Source organism: Dysidea avara, chromosome 1, assembly GCF_963678975.1.
Source record: "Dysidea avara chromosome 1, odDysAvar1.4, whole genome shotgun sequence".
NCBI classification, from domain to species: Eukaryota; Metazoa; Porifera; class Demospongiae; order Dictyoceratida; family Dysideidae; genus Dysidea; species Dysidea avara.
In genome coordinates this window covers 46,992,736-47,012,859 of record NC_089272.1, presented here as the reverse complement: position 1 = coordinate 47,012,859, position 20,124 = coordinate 46,992,736, and the positions used below count along the sequence as shown (strand labels likewise).

The window sequence follows — 20,124 nt, the reverse complement described above, 5'->3', positions numbered from 1 at the left end:
ATATATCTCGTTAACTTGAGACATTGCATACCTAATAGGTATGCACACTATATCCAGAAATCGTTAGATTTCTGCGACGTTTTACTGTTATCCTCTTCTCTTATATAGGGAATCAAGCAAGCTGTGAAAGGTCAAACATATGGACTACAGTATCAAACTGTTTAATAGGCATAAGAGCTGTGTTGGTTACCCATAAATAAATTTTAATATATACTTTTCATAATTGTTATTTATCTTCTATGTAATATAGAACCTTGCGTGGAAATATCAGACAGTTCAGTTCTACATTAGCCATAATGGATGGTTCAGTTCTATATCATAGAATATCATGTGAGATAACCTGACACTGAGTGGGTAATAAGACACTAAACAGCCAGAAGAAAGTGTTCCCTAGATAGGGATAATAGTTAAGAAGAGTGTGTGGTTGCCTGAAGGAAGTGAGTTATAAAAATCTCAGCATCCTTCAAATTAATGCTACAAAAATCAATACCTTCTGGATTACTTTGATTCAAGATCACACCACTTGGTATCTGGAATGAAGGTTGAAAATATCCAGGAGTAGATAGGTTTAAATTAGGCAAATTGTAGTGGTCTGTCATTGTCAAATTGTCGCGATGAAACGTTATTGCTTCTAAACCTATGTACAAGGATGAATATATATGCAAGTTGTGTAAGACAGCATATTACTAGATTTAGCAGCAAATATACATTAAGCATGTCACTTAGAGTTACTATAATTGTACAATATAAATACACGTGTGTACAAATATGGACATAATTACATGTATGCAACTACTAACCAATGTTATGTTCTTTCCCATGCATAGCAATTCTCATGATAGACTGATTATGACTAACATTTAAAATACTGCTCAACAATCTGGCAATTTGTTCAGTGATTATTAGCAATCTTTCACTCTCTGTTATGGTTGATTGCATTTCAGTCTGTAGTGATATCAAGCAATAAGAGCATAACTTAAAAAAATTATATGCAAAAAAATACACTGTGGTGTTGTTGCTGAGGTTAGTATTAAAGACACACAAATAGTAACTGCATTTAATTAAACATCAACAAGGTGCAATGTCAGTGACAAGAGCAAATGTACAAATTTAAAATGAAGAGGGGATCTCAGTAGTGAAGCAATAAACGTAACGATGATAGCTATGTAAAAATATAATTATGATCAAGCCAAAAGTATAAGGATATTCTATTACATATGTTCCTATGATATACAATCAACTCTCTTTTTAATTACATTTTAGTGCAATAATCTCTACTTCATTAAACCAGCAATTTTCTGATATATTGTACTTTACGTGGGAGGATCGAGGCAAATACAGTGCTCAGCTTTGCCTTGTGCTGTATTAGTCTCTCGACACACCCCCTCATAGTGTATTTTCTGTACATACATGCGGCGGTACTTTAACTATAATATACAGTACATTAGTTGTTTATTATGTGTTGAAATATTTCCAGCAGTGCTACACGGATAATAAAGCATGAGGCATAGCTGAGTGCTTTATTTGCATCAATGCAAGTACCATAGTGCTTTATTATCGGTATAATACAAGCAAAGCAATATTTATGGAGATTTATAACATACGTAGATATTATAACACCTGGATTGGAAACGGTTTTTGTGGACCTAATATACACTGTAGTTATGACGTAGGCATTCTTGAAATAATCCTTGTTATCTATGCTAGGAAAAATAATAATTACCTTTGGACACTGAAAGGTCACTCGAGAATCTGAAAACTGATGAGTTATCAATGTGGTTAGTCATATTATGACATGTTGCACACACTAGTTTAGTTTTTTTGTATGAAAAAGATGTGTATTCGTGTTTTGAAAAAAAAGCGCCACTTTTGCTTCCTCTCTCTTTCACTGGAGCTATCAAAAATTGTAAGTGTTTTATGTCACAAATTAAATCAGTTCTGATGCACTATTTAATAGTGATACTGTCCTGTGAGCTTAGAGGTAATGTTGTAACAAATTCACGACTTGTGCCAAATTGTAGCTAGTGGTATCTTTTTGCCTGTTTCACAAATAGGTATAAAACTAACCAGACAAGCATCTTTTGATCGCTTTGAGTTGCTGAGATGATTGTCTGTGATAAAATACATCATAATAGCTATGTTTTGAGTTGGTATCTGTAGTAGATTAAGAACAACAGACCATCCATTGGTTTCATGCCAACAGTTTTGTTTTCCTTGTGCATGGACCCTAAACATGAGTCAGTTCTAAATACAAGTTTGGTTATAATGGTGCGACAATATGTAAGGATGTGAAGTAAAGAGTTTCCATCATGTTAAGGTGTTAGTTGCAAATGTCATTGTAACCAACCTGGTGTAAATTTGAAGGTGACAAATGATAATGATTGTTTGGTCAGTGTACCATTGGTACTGCTGTAAATATGCACAAAAAAAGAAGGGTAAGGAATAGTTAAACTGTTGTGAATGTTGAAGTGCTGATGGTTTGGTACATTTGTCTGGCCACTGTTAGGAACTCACTGATTATGCTGGCATAATTATGAGCATAATAGGTGCCTGAAAGCATTGAGCATAATGCTAGCATATTAGGCAGAACACTTGTGCATTACCATAAATTCTTGCTTATCAAAATACATATCACAGAAAAAGATTGATATACTCTTGCAATACTCCACTGAGCAAACTACTATTAGAATCACTCTTATTATAACTCAGTATCAGAAGAAGAGAGTACAACACATTATTACAGTTTATTTTATAATAACAGTCACAAAAGTTAAGGTTACAATGTCAGGCTGGAAATAACAGGTTTACAATAACAGATACAAGCTTATTACAACAATTTTAAATTCAGGCTATTACACTCTAATAGAACAGTCAGAGAATAATCAGAAAGTTGAATGCTCTATTAGAGTATATTGATCTTTACTGTGACACGCATTTTGACAAACAAGGATTTAGAGTCTGTACATAGCAACTTATACTGTTTCCCATAAATGCAAGTTTACTAGAAAAACATGGGTACTAAGGTATAAACATAGAGCATAATTTGAGCTTAATAGGCAAATATTGAGCATCTAAGAATAATAGACAAACTTTTGAGCAGTGCAGCATAGCATAATAGGTAAAATAATGAGCAATGTTTTGTGGCATAATCATGTCCATGGTAATTTGCTATACTACGGCAATACCAAATCAATCATATGTTTCACGGATTCTCTAGTAATGAGCTGGCAGGCTTTGTTAGAGTTATATTACTGCTCTATCAGAGTGTTTCAATCTTGATAGGTGAAGTCCTTTCAAAATAAAGTGACAGACCTCCATTTCCTTCCCCTTGGCTACTACAGCTGTTACTGCTTGCACAATATTTTATTTTTGATTTTGCCAAAATACTGACCCACCGCATCCGTGAAACATAAGATTAATTTGTCGTGGCCTAAGCCGCTCACTGGTTTTATATTTTTGTCATGTATATAATTGTAGTGCACAAAAACAACTGAGCTGAGAAAAGAGTTCCGGCCTTCGAAAGCCTGGGTGAATAAAGTTGTGCACCAAGAGAAATTCAACTAAAGTAAAGCAGTGCTGACCCTGTCAGTGTGGTAAATGCTTTAGCTCCATTGGTTGCATAGCAAATAGTTAATTGTTAGTTTGCCCAGCTAATTTTCAACCATGTAGTGTAAGACACTGCAAGCCGCACACTTTTTACATTGCTATTCGTAACTGACCTTCTGCAATGGTTTTCAAAAATTGATAATTCACAAGCAAAAACAAAGCAAACTAGTGACTTCCCACTGTGCTTCATCTAAACCTAGATCATAAAGAAACACTGTTACTCCTTTACGTTAGAAGGGAGGATTAGCATCCAAAGTGTTGATGTACTCCTTATACGTTGTGTCAGAATTCTCCAAGTAATCTACAATTTCTTGGCTATAGCCCAGAGCTACATTCAAATCGCTAGAAAGTAGTTTAATTTAAGTTTTAATACTGTGCAGGCTTCCCGGGGGGTATGTGTGCACAAAGACGATAATTACAATGGCTGGGCGTGAAATGATTTGATCTTTCACTTCACAATCCATTTGAAAAACCGCTCAAGAGTGTCTTAGTGTAAGGTCTGGGTTTATATAGCTAGCTGAGGACCGATTTTCCAAAACAGTCATCAACCGTTCATTTAGTCATAGGCAACACACACTACTCTAATAGAACACACAGTTGGTGACAATGTTCAATCATCCATCTTCCTGGTTGTGTAGCGTGGCTGGTTTCCCATATGTACTGGCTTCCCAATAAAATTGTGCACCTAAGACTAAGTAAAGAAATCCTTCCATTCCTTCACCAGTACATGAAACAGCTGTGTATTCAGTCCTTCCTGAAGCTTGACCTCCACACTTCTGGTAACACGGAATGTTTCAACACACAAACTCCATTTCCAATCCCAGTCTGATAAGTAATATACTATCTAATCAAAAACAGCCAAGCTGTAAAAAAAGGTGCGGCCCCCAAAAAGGCCATGGTGAAAAAAGATGTGAAATCCAAGGTGGCGGCCAAGAAATGGCTGTGATGGTAGGTTAATGGTAAAAATTTTAATAACGACAATTCAGGTGAATTTGATGCCAGGACCAAGTGGCACAAAATTCATCTGAATTGTCGTTATTAAAATTTTTACCATTAACCTACCATCACAGCCATTTCTAGGCCGCCACCTTGGATTTCACATCTTTTTTCACCATGGCCTTTTTGGGGGCCGCACCTTTTTTTACAGCTTGGCTGTTTTTGATTAGATATCACTTCTTTTTGTATTTGTATACTGCAAAGCCAGCCTATGGCTGGCTTTGGGGCTTTTTTAACCCATGTGTTTTTTTATTTACCACAGGAAGAAGAAAAGAACTTATAGAAGATTTTAAATACTTCAATTATTTTTGATTTTATTAGTAATTATACAAATTATATACATATATTTATTACATGCCCATTATTCCCCACAGTATATTTTTTAGCAGCTGATCTCTCTACTGGGTGACTTAAAGTATAGTTGAACTATATACAGGATGGTTTCTTTGTAGCTGAACTCTCTACAAGATAAATTCTTCTAGCTGATTTCTCTACAGGGTGATTTGTTTCTAGCTGAACTCTCTACGGGTTATTTGTTTGCAGCTAAACTTTCTACATCCATGGTGGTTTCTTTGTAGCTGAACTCTCTACATGATGGTTTCTTTGTAGCTGAACTCTCTACAAGGTGACTTCTTCTAGCTGAACTCTCTACAGGGTGATTTGTTTGCAGCTGAACTCTTTAGGTGATGGTTTCTTTGTAGCTGAACTCTCTACAAGGTGACCTCTTCTAGCTGATCTCTCTACAGGGTGATTTGTTTCTAGCTGAACTCTCTACAGGTGATTTGTTTGCAGCTAAACTCTCTACATCCATGGTGGTTTCTTTGTAGCTGAACTCTCTACATGATGGTTTCTTTGTAGCTGAACTCTCTACAAGGTGACCTCTTCTAGCTGAACTCTCTACAGGGTGATGTCTTTGTAGCTGAACTCTCTACCTGATGGTTTCTTTATAGCTGAACTTTCTACAAGGTGACCTCTTCTAGCTGATCTCTCTACAGGGTAATTTGTTTCTAGCTGAACTCTCTACAGGTGATTTGTTTGCAGCTAAACTCTCTACATGGTGCTTTCTTTGTAGCTGAACTCTCTACATGACGGTTTCTTTGTAGCTGAACTCTCTACAAGGTGGCTTCTTCTAGCTAAACTATCTACAGGTGATTTGTTTGTAACTGAACTCTCTACAGGTGATTTGTTTGCAGCTAAACTCTCTACATGGTACTTTCTTTGTAGCTGAACTCTCTACATGATGGTTTCTTTGTAGCTGAACTCTCTACAAGGTGACTTCTTCTAGCTGAACTCTCTACAGGGTGATTTCTTTGTAGCTGAACTCTCCACATGATGGTCTCTTTGTAGCTGAACTCTCTATAAGGTGACTTCTTTTAGCTGATCCCTACAGGGTGATTTGTTTGCAGCTGAACTCTTTAGGTGATGATTTCTTTGTAGCTGAACTCTCTACAAGGTGACCTCTTCTAACTGATCTCTCTACAGGGTGATTTGTTTCTAGCTGAACTCTCTACAGGTGATTTGTTTGCAGCTAAACTCTCTACATAGTGCTTTCTTTGTAGCTGAACTCTCTACATGATGGTTTCTTTGTAGCTGAACTCTCTACAAGGTGACTTCTTCTAGCTGAACTCTCTACAGGGTGATTTCTTTGTAGCTGAACTCTTTAGGTGGTGATTTCTTTGTAGCTGAACTCTCTCCAAGGTGACCTCTTCTAGCTGATCTCTCTACAGCGTGATTTGTGTCTAGCTGAACTCTCTACAGGTGATTTGTTTGCAGCTAAACTCTCTACATGGTGCTTTCTTTGTAGCTGAACTCTCTACATGATGGTTTCTTTGTAGCTGAACTCTCTACAAGGTAACTTCTTCTAGCTGATCCCTCTACAGGGCGATTTGCTTGTTGTTGAATTCTCTACACGGTGACTTTTTCTAGCTGAACTCTATACAGAGTAATTTGTTTGCAGCTGAACTCTCTACATGATGGTTTCTTTGTAGCTGAACTCTCTACAAGGTGACTTTTTCTAGCTGAACTCTATACAGAGTAATTTGTTTGCAGCTGAACTCTCTACATGATGGTTTCTTTGTAGCTGAACTCTCTATAAGGTGACCTCTTCTATAGCTGAACTCTTTACATGGTGTCTAGTTTCTACCTGATCTCTCTACAGGGTGATTTGTTTGCAGCTGAAATCTCTACAGGGTGATTTGCTTGTAGCTGAACTTCTTACATTGTGTCTAGTTTCTAGCTGATCTCCACAGTGTGATTTGTTTGTAGCTGATCTCTCACAAGTTGATTTGTGTGTAGCTGATCTCTCTACAGGTTGATTTGTTTGTAACTGATCTCTCTACAGGGCAATTTGTTTGTAGCTGAACTCTCTATAAGGTGATTTGATCTCTCTGCAGGTTGATTTGTTTGTAGCTGAACTCTCTAAATGGTGATTTGCTTGTAGCTGAACTCCTTACATTGTGTCTAGTTCCTAGATGATCTCTCTACAGGGTGATTTGTTTGTAGTTGATCTCTCTGCACATTGATTTGTTTGTAGCTGAACTCTCTACAAGGTGATTTGTTTCTAGCTGATCTCTCTACAAGTTGATTTGTGTGTAGCTGATCTCTCTGCAAGTTGATTTTTTTGTAGTCGATCTCTCTACAGGATAATTTGTTTGTAGCTGAACTGTCTATAAGGTGATATGTTTGTAGCTGATCTCTCTGCAGGTTGATTTGTTTTAGCTGAACTCTCTACAGGGTGATTTGTTTCTAGCTGATCTCTCTACAAGTTGATCTGTGTGTAGCTGATCTCTCTGCAAGTTGATTTGTTTGTAGTCGATCTCTCTACAGGGTAATTTGTTTGTAGCTGAACTGTCTATAAGGTGATATGTTTGTAGCTGATCTCTCTGCAGGTTGATTTGTTTTAGCTGAACTCTCTACAGGGTGATTTTTTTCTAGCTTATCTCTCTACAGGTTGATCTGTGTGTAACTGATCTCTCTACAAGCTGATTTGTTTGTAGCTGATCTCTCTGCAGGTTGATTTGTTTCTAGCTGATCTCTCTACAAGTTGATTTGTTTGTTGCTGATCACTCTAAAGATTGATTTGTTTGTAGCTGAACTCTCTGCAAAGTGTTTTGTTTGTAACTGATCTCTCTACAGGATAATTTGTTTGTAGCTGAACTCTCTGCACAGTGATTTGTGTGTAGCTGAATTCTCTAGAGAGTGATTTAGTTGTAGGTGAACTCTCTACAGGGTGCATGACTTGTTTATAGCTGAACTCTCTTTAGTGTGACTTGTAATGTTCTGAATCTCTACAGTGATATAATTGTAGCTTAATTCTCCACAGGGTGACTTGCTTCTTGCTTAACTGTCTATAAGATTAACTGTTTGCAGCTGAAGTCCCTACAGAATAACTTGTAATGTAATAGAATTCTATAATGGAGTAAATAAATTAGCTGAATGCTCTATTAGGGTGACTGTTCTATTAGAGTATCTCGATCTCGCATTTGCTACACAGAGTTGGCTTTCGAATCATAACTCAGTGGTTTGTAATCCAATTCTTCTATACTATTGCAAGGACTTTCTATGAAGATTATTCCAGCTATACACTGATTTTCAGCTCATTGCTCTTAGCGGTTTGCCTAGTAGGCGTAAAAACTAATACTTTTTTATTACTAAAAATCGATCGCGTAATTGTGACACAGGTTGGGTTTTGTGTCATATCTCCGTGGTCTTAATCTCGATTCCTTTCAAACCACCAAAAGGCACTCCTACGATGGTTACTCCATCTACATAGCAATTTTCAGCTCATTCCATGAAGCAGTTTACGCCGTAGGCGTGACAACAAATCGATCTTGTTTTACGCGAATAATCGGTCATAACTCCGGAACCATTCATCGGATTTGCACCAAATTTGATGCTAGCATGCGCCTTTGGACTCCCTTTCTGTGTGCCAAATTTCAAGGCGATCGGAGCACGCGTTTGCGTTTTATAGCAATTTTTGCAAGTGTGCGAAAAGACGAAGAAGAAAAAAACTAAGAAAAAAAACGAACCTTTGGCCGCTCATATCTCGGAAATGGCTTGAGTGATTTCCTTCAAATTTGGAATGTAGACTCCCCTAGCTGGCGGGAAACTCTGCAGCAAATTTGGTTTCAATCGGATAAGCCATCACCGAGATACAAAAGTGTGAATATGACGTTTTCTTTCTTCCTGTCAATATACTCACGGTGTGGCGCGCCGGCTTTTTGGGCCGCACGACACACTATCGTGTGTCTTGATCTATGTTTATAGCAAATAAAAGCCTAGTAAGTTTAATGTACTGACATGGAAATGTACATATATATGCAAAGTTATATGATTTTTTTTACGGTCACTATAAAGCACAGAACAACATCTTAAGGCTGGCCATAACACCTGTACCATTCACACTATCCTGTACTAAAACTGTTAACACATGTAAGTAAACAGCTAGTATAATACTAGCTGTTTACTTAATACTAGCTTTTTACTTACATGTGTTAACAGTACTAGTACAGGGTAGTGTGAATGGTCCAGGTGTTACGGCCAGCCTTAAAATGCTGCTCTGTGTGTTATAGTGACTGTAACAAAAATTATATAATTTTGTGTGGGCAACATCAGGTGAAAAGTGTACTTTATTTTCCATAAAGTACATGTGAACTGCACTTTATAGCCCACAAATTGTACTTTATAAAAATTCAAAGCTCAATATAGTACAGTTATCTGGCATAATTTCGAGCATAATATGGTAGCAAAAGTATCAAGCATTATGTCAGCATAATAAAACAATTTCAAAGAATTGAATTAAAATGCACAATGCGCATGCCAAATTTAAAATACTGTACAACTAAATAATTATTACTACTGCATTTCACATCAGAAAAACTTGCAATGCATTATTTCTATTGTTTCTTTGTTTCTTGGATAATTTTTCACAATAAGATTGAGATACTGCACTTACTCTATTACAGCAGTCAGGAACACTGATATACTGTAATAAAACAGTCAACGCCCACATATATTCTTGTTTTGAAAGCATACTTTTGTTCATAATAGGCTTAGGAAATAAAGCATAACAGGCAATTTTCATAGCATAATTGGCTCAAGTCTATCTGTGTATGGTTGCTCTATTAGAGTTATGCATATATTCAGAAGTGTTTAAGCAAAGGAATCATCTAATGAAAATTACATTAAAGTATGGTACTGTATACAAATATGCAAAGTATATATATTGTAGTATATTTAAAAATTAAAAGTGAAGTAGGATCAAAGTGATAAATAGTAGCGAAACAAGAAAATGGATGGTGGCATTGCAGCATAGCCCTGGTGAGAAAATTCCTTCACTGAGATGTTATTTTGGCTCAATGCCAATGTAGTGACTTACCCACAGAGCTTTGCTGCAACATGTACCATTATTCATTTTTTCTTTCACTACTTTTCATTGCTTGAAGCTTTAATAATTTTAAAGATTACTTAGTTCTTTTTTGTTGTAGCATACAGCTACACATGTGTGCATGAGTGCTCTATTTAGTAGAATATCATTAATAACTGCTGATATAAGGGTGACAGCCACATTCCTTTTGCCTAAATACATCACAGAACTATTGTATATATTCCATTCTATTCTATTGTATTCTATTTCTAGTCTATTTCTATTTATAAACTATACTATAATATTCTATATCTGGTTGCCAGTGTTTTCTAGCTTTTAATGCTGTATTTAATGCTAAATGGATTAATATTGATTTTTTTCACATACATGTAAGATGTCTCTAGAATGATTTGTAAAGGTGACATTTTGAGTGGTGTACATCATCTCATTTTAGGGTTGACCCCTAATACCATACTGTACAAATACAAATAAATAACCTCATTTCTCAGTAGTTCAAAATTTATATCATTATCTTCATCTAACAGTATATCCAGCACATCAACCCAAATCTAATAAACATTACACATATTCAGCTATATTATAGCCTTATAATGCGGTTACTTGAATACCATTGTGTGGATATTGGTGATTAATAATTTGAAACTTAATGCAAAGTACTTAACAATAAAGATACACTTAGCAAAGTTTGCTTTTATGAATTATTCTAGCTTATTCAAGATGTACATGCTAATCAATTTGCAACATAGTAAGATGCACATTTTGATATGTATATTCTAATACCCAGTCTCAGTGTATATGAAATATACACCACACTATTATAATCAACCCATGTCTATCCAAAAGAGATTAGTTATTTATCCAGTGCCTTAATTACAACAAGCTTCATTGATTAGCATTTCAATTTTTTATCCACAAATAGTTTACTCACAATTTATATATACTGTTACTTTTAGTTACACATGTACAGATAGAAATATAGTGGAACCACTGTTAACAAACTCCTCATATTAAGGGCACAATAAAAGAAACCTCCATAATAAGGACATATAATTTTGTCTCATAGCTACAGCTGTATAACATAAAGTCCGGTTGTTAAGTGCATGCACTTATAATTTTTGGAGAAAACATTTTGTAAAATCACACTATCTGTTAGGTGTATACGCCTAATAAATAATTGTGGTGAGTGTAGCACAGAATCACTATTGTAATAGAGTAGTTAATAGTTTGTCCCAGTAATGACGCCAGTGTGTAAGGATATTTGACTCCATTCCTGTGTGAAATCCTTTGTGATATATGAGATTATTGTTATCCAGAGGGCTGATTTGCTGTAGACATGGCAAAGGGAGACCTCAAGGGAGATGTAAGTGCCTGAGGAGACAATAAATTTTCAGTACTCTCAGCTTTTCTTGCTGTGTGTAACTTTATCAATCAATGTCCTTGGTCATGTGTGCTTATCAACCATGGTAAATTACAAGAAATCTGTATGCTCTTAACAAATAATATGCACTTAATAGATACATGTGCTTAACAACCTGACTCTATGGTACTTCTGCACAGTTTACCTCTGAGAAAGGAAACCCTTTTATATAGTCCTAAAATTCTGGGTCTCTAAGTATCTGCTAAAGAGAGGTTTCACTGATACACCTTTATTGTAAGGACCTGAATTAACTCCAATAGTTGTGATCTTGTGAACTGTTCTGCATAATTGTTTGCAAACATCCTACAGAATTACAATAAGAAAAGTAAATGAATAAATATATCATAATGTACTAAGTTCACACAAAATGTTATATTTTGCAATCAGAGTGAGGCTTGATTAAATCTGAAGAAATTAATAGCTTGTTTACAAAGTGTGTAATCATACAGTACACTAGTAACTGTGTATTAGGTTTTGGGATTTTCTGACCAAAAATATCACCCCAAAACTAGTCTCACAATAACCAGCTATATGGTTCCTTGGCAGTATTGGTCAATCAAGCCAAAAAGTGCCTTTAGTGCAACCTGAAATGCTTCCAGTAGATTGCTGCAATTTTTTTTATTCAGTGGAATATTTTCTACTGTCTGACTGATTGACTGACCGGCTGACTAATTTGTTCAGACAAGCATAAGTTGATAATGGATAAGGCTACGGGCTTGATGTTTTCACTGTAAATGTTGTTTCAGCCTGACTAGTGCCTTTTGGCTTGCTGCAGAAAGAACAGTTCACAATGCACGCATCATTGATTTACCTTATTCTTCCTTTATGTCCCATTTCTTTAGCACGATTTGATTATCTGCAGCATGAGCAATGGCTATCTTATGTAATCATCTGTATTTTCTGTAGTGACTGGATTGAGTGCTACGTTCACACTTATTCATGTGCAACAGTGTGTAATGGGTGGAACGTAGCTGAAATGAAGTGTGATGGCCACTTCATCTTTTCAATAATTAGTGATTGTTGGGGTAAAAATTAGTTTTATGGCATGAATGCGCCATTCATTCTTTTGATGCAGTATGTGCTGTTTCATTACTCATAATTATGTTGCAAAAAGTATACAAACAAATAGAAGGGAAAATCAGGAATTATAACTCATGAATTTCACTTGTACTATAATCTGGAAAGTTGTTTACTAGCATAAATTTTTATATCAGATGAAAAGATTAATTGAACAGTCACTTACCCTAGTAACACAGTATAATAATTATACCACTTTCACATATCATTTCAAAGGGAAGAGAAGGTATATAAAATGCCATATAGCAGTGCTATCAGGGCTCAGGAATTCATTAACAAGAAATGTAGGTAGTCTAATTATACAAGTTATATACATGTACTACTTTGATACCTCAGATCAAAGAAAACCACAAGACTATGTTCGTGTGTTGCTCTGACTACAGGCGATATCATGATATCACCTTGTGATTAGGGCGATATCATGATATAGCCCTGACCACAACTGCCTTTGATGCAGAGGCAGTTACAAAACATCAATTCCCTTTGGTTTTTATATAAAGTTGCTTAATGTTTTGCATTGTATGTTTGAGTTTAACACATTGGTTTAGTTAGGCTAGGCATTGTTTTGTAAGAAATAGAATTGAGCGAGTCAGCATTGCATAGCTCAGTTACTAGGCATCACTAAATAATCATTTTTGCATTGTGGGGATTGTTTTTCTACACAGTACAATTCAACTACATGAAAAGATGCCTTAGACACTTCCAACTTATGCGCCTAAGTATTTTTAGCACCTTAAGTTATTATAGGTATCCACAAAGTAGTCATTTGGTTAAAAATGGTATCACTACAACCAGTGAAACCCACAATCATTTCTTTTTGTATCCACAATTTAAACCCACAATCAATGTTTGCAATCCTTTGCAAAAAAAGTGATGTGGTGAATGCAGGTTTGTCTTCCTTCACCCATTAGGTGAACATACCAGAGTGGCATATATTACTTATACCATGGCCACTCAGGATTTGCCTGATATATATATATATATATATATATATATATATATATATATGCCTGTGCCTTCAGGTTTGGGCATATATATCAGGCAAATCCCTACATATCACTTCTAGGGGGGACATATTGTGTAATCAGAAATATTGGCGTGGAATTATATTTGGTAATTTGGAGAATGATCACAAAATCACCAAATTAAAATCTTGCCATATTTTCATATTTTATGTTTCTACAGTATAATAATGATTATAATAATAGGTGCATTTCGTCAAATGCAACACAGCAAAAAAAGCTAAAACGGTGCTGAGCAGAGCGAAATGCATACACAGTCTTCTCCACTTACTTGGTGAAACAACATCAGGAGCACTGATTACCTGTGATGCTACAACAGTTGTACTTCATTCTATTGAAGTGAACAGGCACTGGAGAAACACACTTGTCAGTTTAACTGGACACATCCCTATTGATGAATCTCATGATACCATAGCTGGTAGGTGCCAATCTACAATGTCAACATGTGGCTTGCTATATTACTTTTAGGAGCCAAGGAAAGACTTGTTCCATTGCAGCAGATGTAAGGATGATCTTCTTTGTGTATAACTAAATAGTAGATGGCAAAAGATCTAAGAGGTTAGTTCGTTTTCTATTTAATGTCCTTGCTTAAAGTAGAAAACACTTATTGATGCTATTTTTTACCTATTCTATACTGCACAATTATTAAACAGCACACGCTTCTGTTGTTTTTTAGGTGACCTTCTGTAAATAATGGCTGATAAAACACCAGTCTAGTGGATGAAAAGGAAGTAACTTCTTGGTTGTTTGAAAAGTCATTTGTGTTGAAATGCAAAGTGCACGTGTGTGTGTGCATGTGCGTGTGTGTATGTGTATGTGTGTGTGTGTGCGTGTATGAATATTGTTTGGACTATGTTGCTAGATGCACCCATCTTGGGAAACATATTGTTATCTTGACAAGTCAGTCACCACATTTTAATAAGTGTTTATGCTTACTGCATGTAATGTGTATGTGGATGTGTGTTCATTGATATCCTTTATCCTTTTTGACCTATGTTGCTAGATGCACCCATCTTGGGCAACATATTGTTGAGATGCACCCAGCTTGACAAGTCAGTTACCACATTTTACTAAGTATTTACATTTACTGTGTGTGGTGTGCGTGTGTGTTATCCTTTGCGACCTATGTTGCTAGATGCACCCATTGAGATGCAGCCATCTTGACAAGTCAGTCACCATATTTTGCTAAGTACTTATGTGTACCGTGTGCATGTATTGTGTGCGTTTGTGTTACATAAATCGTATGAATAACAGATTATGCAATGTCACTCTTTTCTAGTGACAAGCACCATTACTGTTATTCCAGGTGGAGTGTGTACAAGAATGGTAAGCCTATTATGTCATGAAATTTGGAGAAAACAAGATCTGGATATTCATGGTAACGATAATTTTCCAGAGAAGATATTCCTTTAGCAGACATTAATTCTATGCTTACATCATAATATGTAAGTATGGTAGAGCCGGTTGTGTCTGAGTGTGAGTCCCAAATTTCTGCGAAGTTGCAAATTACGTACATAATATTGTCTGCATACAGAAGAAGAGATAATGCTAATACATACAGAGAAAACAACATCTCCATGGAAATTGATGAGCTAGCAAGTTGTCCCCATCTGCCGTGGTCATCAAATGGTAACATCAAATGGTAAAATAGACTGAATTTTGTTGGGCAATTGAGACGTTAGACAGTTCTTTGCAGCTTTTTTGAAAGAGACCATCAATGAGGAAGTGACCTCAACTAGGAAATGACACCATTTTCCACTGCATAAGTAAAAGGAAATGTATGGTTTGTCATAAGCTGTTTGCAATGTTTCATCTGTACTCTGTAGCACACCATCACTATCTTTACGTGAACTCTTCTGTGTAGCGTGCAACGACAAATGTGAGTGCAAACATGCATTCTACGTATGTCAAGTTTTTGATACAGGTTTAGTCCTTGTAATAGTGAACATCTGTCACAGAGCATCAACAACAGTTTTACGCCTCGTGCACAATTGGATATGTGACTACATCTACTGAACTTTATGTTTATTTCATTGTAGAAAAGCAGTCTAGAAGTTACCATGATGGGTCAGTATGGTTTGTGTGTTGTGTGTACTTGTATTTGATGTAGTGTGTGTTTGAGTGCGAGTGTGCTTGTGCATGTGTGTGTGTGTGTGTGCATGTGTGTGTGTCACAAAGCAGGTGCAACTTCATGTACCATACTATCACCTTTGAGATGTGGCACTGGGTTATTAGTCATGCCCCAGAAGGATTTGTAAGTGCTGAATCTTAGCACCTGAGTAGCACACAACACTTTCATTGCTGATTCACTGGCTAGGCATGACTAGCAAGAAAATTTTGCATTATATAATGTTGGCCTACTGACCTATTGTCTATTGGGGAATCGTGTTTCACAAAGCAGTTATGGGAGTGCAGGTTCTCCGACCTCTAGTGCAGTCCTCCTGAGTACCTCATTAGTACACTAATACCTCAGCACTGGTTTGCTGGAGGGTAGTAAGTGTGTTTTGCATGGCTGCCAAAGACTTTGATTGCTCTGTGCAGTGGCAGTAGTGTGTGTGTGTGTGTGTGTGTGTGTGTGTGTGTGTGTGTGTGTGTGTGTGTGTGTGTGTTGTGTAGTGTAGTATAAAGTAGTGTGTTTACATTTAACTATGAAAACACCGTAGTTAGTTTTATATTGTTCTATTTTTATATGCGACTGGATTTTGGAAAAACGATCCAAATCGCACATTAGAAGTTTCGAGATAAACGGTTTTGAAGAATTGAAGCCAGCATAACTCTCCAAGGATAGCAAGCACGCGTATGAAACTTACACAAAAGATGCATCAATCTGTTACCTTTCAAGCCACTTCCAGTACTTGTAGCTGCTTGTACAGTTTCCCACCAAATAAGATGGAAAATCTGAGCAGTTGGACGAGCAAAGTAGTATCACGAGTGCTCACAAAGGGGTGGAGGCTGGGGGGTGGCAGGGAGGGCAAGAGATAGACCTCAAAATGGAGGCAGACCACGATTGGAGTCCAGACACGAGATTACAGGGCAGTGCTGGCTCCTTAGTGGCTGATATGTAGCAAAATCAATAGAGAGCACGTCTGGCCAACATTATAAGGCTGTCCACCAGCAAACCACTGATTCTTTCCAAGCCAGGTCCTTCACAAGGCCTGAAACCGCCATTTGAGCACTCCACACCACCCAGAAAAGACGTCTGTTAAAACCAGCCTCGTGTAGTTTGAGTAGTGCTGAGGGTCAAAATTTGTAGTACGATAGTGTAGCTATCCACTGGTGGTGTTAGTTTGATTTTGCGTGATGTGCGATTTGGATCGGTTCTGTAAAATCTGGTCACATACAGCAATCCTTGTGCAGGTCACGATTGACACAAACATAATGATTGTGCAAGGGTCAGGTGTATTATACTACCATAATTTTTCTTAGTTGATCATTAATGTTAGATCCCACCAGAAGAGTTGGTCTCTACACAACAAACAGAGATTGTGATACATGTAAAAGGTATCAGTTTTCTCTTTGATGTTCTCAGTATTATGTTGATTGTATTTTTAGCTACTGTAGATGAGTACTCAGAGAAGTGTTGATATGGTGACAAATACTGCTAACTTCTGTCCAAATCACATTTATTCTTTACAATTTGAATTTCATTCACTGTATTTCTAAATGCTACACAAGCCATAAACCAAATATCAAATATGGAGCATTCCAAGCTAGGATTTTACCAGTTTTAATACAATGGGCAAACAGAGACAAATGGGCAGACAGAGACAAATATCAGTGACACTTTGAAGAAACTTTGGGAAGGTGATGTATTACAGCTAGTGAAACTGCTGGTCAGTGTATTTTTATCCCATTACTGAGGAAAACAGCACAGATGATACCGGCTACATTGATGGCAGTGTATCTCAGAGACTAGCAAAGAAAGCAGATCTAATACTGTCAAAAATACTGTCTGTTATTTCAGTATGATTTCACTGTGCACTTTATTGAGGAATTGCCAAATATTCAGCTCTCCAAATTTCTGCTTATATGGTAACTTGTATATACAGTACTGCTACCATTTCACATTAGTACATTCCATGCATTCTCAGAAATCATTAGATTTTCTTTAATGAAACTTTGCGATCTCCTCTACTTAATACAGTGACACTTCACAGGATTGATAGTGGGTTTTAGTTCTGTAAAAATGATCAAGCTAAAAGTAGTGAAATGAGAAAGGTTTGTTATGCCTGCAAATATACTAGTGGACATTTAAATCCCTAACTGAATTATGGTTATAGACTGAAGTAAATCCAGGTGTGTAGGGACTAAAATATAATGTCCACTGTAGGCACAAGCAACCTCTCTTGTTTTACTATTTTTTTAGGTATTCCCTTGTTTTATTACTTTTTTCTTTGATCTCTAATCCAACTTGAATCGGAATTATAAAGCATATGGCACAAGTGTTTGGCATTAAGTACGTACTATGCTGCTGTTCTACCAAAAAAATACAGTAATGGTTGCAATAGAGGTGAGCTGGACAGATCAAGAATCAAATGGATTAGCATTACAGTGGTGAGATGGAGTCACATTGCATTGCAGCAAGTCTTCCCAGCACTTGTGAGTGACTGGCCCTGGATTAGTATAATCACTGTGCTCTTGGTCATTGGTAGTGTCAGTGAGCTAGTAGTGACATTGAAAAAACTGCCCTCTTAAGTTGTTCTCCAATCCCAGGCTCTGTGGCTCTTCAGGCACTTCCCTAGACTGCAAGCTGTCTGTGTATCAAGTCACCACCTGGTCTGGGATTTATTTTCTGTTAGTTTTAGTAACATATTTCTGATTCTCTGCTGCAATACAAACTTTGAGCCTTGAGCCTTCTGGTGGGATAGTGACCAATCTTTTATGGTATCGGGTTTCTTGCTACAGCAAGTTTATGTCTCTTCACTGTTACTTTCTTCTTCCATTGTCATGTTTACGTGCACTGAAATAAATTGTGCTTGCATAATACACATGTTATGGTGCTTATTAAAACAGATAATGTGCGTTTTTAATTTTTATTTATTTACAGTACCTTATTTTTTTGTATGTGTGCTGATCCAAATCAACACCTTCTGGTGGTGATGATGGCTGTTGTGCAGCAGTGCGTTTTGGAGGAGCAATACAGCATTGAACACTTACCGTATAATATAATAGAAAATTTACGCATAATTTCCTATGATGTCTTGAGGCTTAATGAGGGCACTAAATCCAATAGAAACCTGTGACAGGGTTATTAACTGGTTAGTAACCTGTGGTCTAGCTCGTTGTTGTTTACTACATTGATCAAATGAAAATCGGCAAAAGCCAAATACACAATAGCCTTACTTTTAGCTTACTTTCTGGACAAGACACTTATCGTTTGGGCAGATGCACGCGTTATTTGGGCTGATGCACTAGTGCCACAAGCTGTGGCGCTGACACCATCAACTTGAAGAGTGAATTATGATACCAACAGCCACAGTTTAATACTTTCTTTCACTTTTTCTGTACTGGCTTCGCTCACAGAATGTTTCTATACTATATGAGCTGACACATTGCTTTAGTATAGCTACACCATGCTGTAATGTTAGTGTGCATGGCACTGACGCAATCAATAAACTTGAAGGGCATATCTTTATGCTAGCAGCTATTTTGCCACTTGTTATAGCTTACTTTCTGGATAAGACAAGTGTTACTGGCACTCATCCAGGCATAGTAGGTGTGGCGCTGACACCTTGAAGAGTAATTCACAATCTTAGTACCCTCAGTGCCACTTTCTCTCAATCCACTTTGCTCAGAGAAATTTTCTAAACTACTTAGAACTTTACTCTTGTTAGAACCAGCCAACGTTGGTTTCTAAATGACTTAGCACCCCTCTGATGATGTGGGCTCAGCTAGCCACAATTAATTATCTTGGCCTGTGGCCTCGGTAATTAATTTGTGAATAGCACTCACCCACATCATCATCAGGATGCTAAATTGTGTAGAAACCTTGTCGGGTCATTCTAACTATAACTTACGAACTCTTGGCGGATCCCTATTCATAGTTCAACTGACCTGTCACAAAACTGATTCAGCTACATGATACTATTATTCATGTTTAAATGTATGAATGGAGTCTACAATAAATGTAGTTAAAGAGTAGTTTATGTATGTACTACCATAATCATATTAAATTTTGTGGGTAAAATTTCTGTGGATTTTGATTTGCAAGTGTATTAAGTTTTGTGGCCAAAAATTTTGTGATTTAAAATCTTGACAAGTGCAAAAATTGAATTTATGCATTCAGAGTTATAGCTTGCCTCACCACGATGAGAAAGGTGGGTGTACATCTAACAAACTGATCCAATTCCTCAAGCAACACGTAATTCCTCAAGCAATACATGCCAAGCCTTGAAAGTGAGGAAACAGACCATATTTCATGCCACACAGGAATCTTATCTGCTGGTATCAGTGGTAGAAACTGGTCAGAACTGGATACTCGAAGCCATTATGTGGTCTACAAGGTGGTGCCATTGTCACATCGCAGGGTTATGGGTAAGGTGCATTGATGACTTTTGTTCTAGGGTTTGCTCAAGGTCAAGCTACAAAAGTTTCATGTGGATTAGTTTTCATGGATCACT

The 20,124-nt window shown here is 36.8% G+C and overlaps 1 protein-coding gene across 1 annotated transcript in view; it reads right to left on the bottom strand.

The window, feature by feature from the left end:
* The window catches only part of LOC136250676 (adhesion G protein-coupled receptor L3-like), a 36,005-nt gene extending 24,303 nt beyond the window's left edge, over positions 1–11,702 (bottom strand). The window contains exons 1-4 of the mRNA XM_066042907.1: positions 11,648–11,702; positions 10,465–10,536; positions 801–945; positions 491–637 (exon numbers count right to left, since the gene is read on the bottom strand). Coding sequence (XP_065898979.1) covers positions 491–637; positions 801–939 — 286 coding nt within the window. The 5' untranslated portion in view covers positions 940–945; positions 10,465–10,536; positions 11,648–11,702. The remainder of the gene's footprint in view (positions 1–490; positions 638–800; positions 946–10,464; positions 10,537–11,647) is intronic.
* Positions 11,703–20,124: the final 8,422 nt, after the last annotated feature.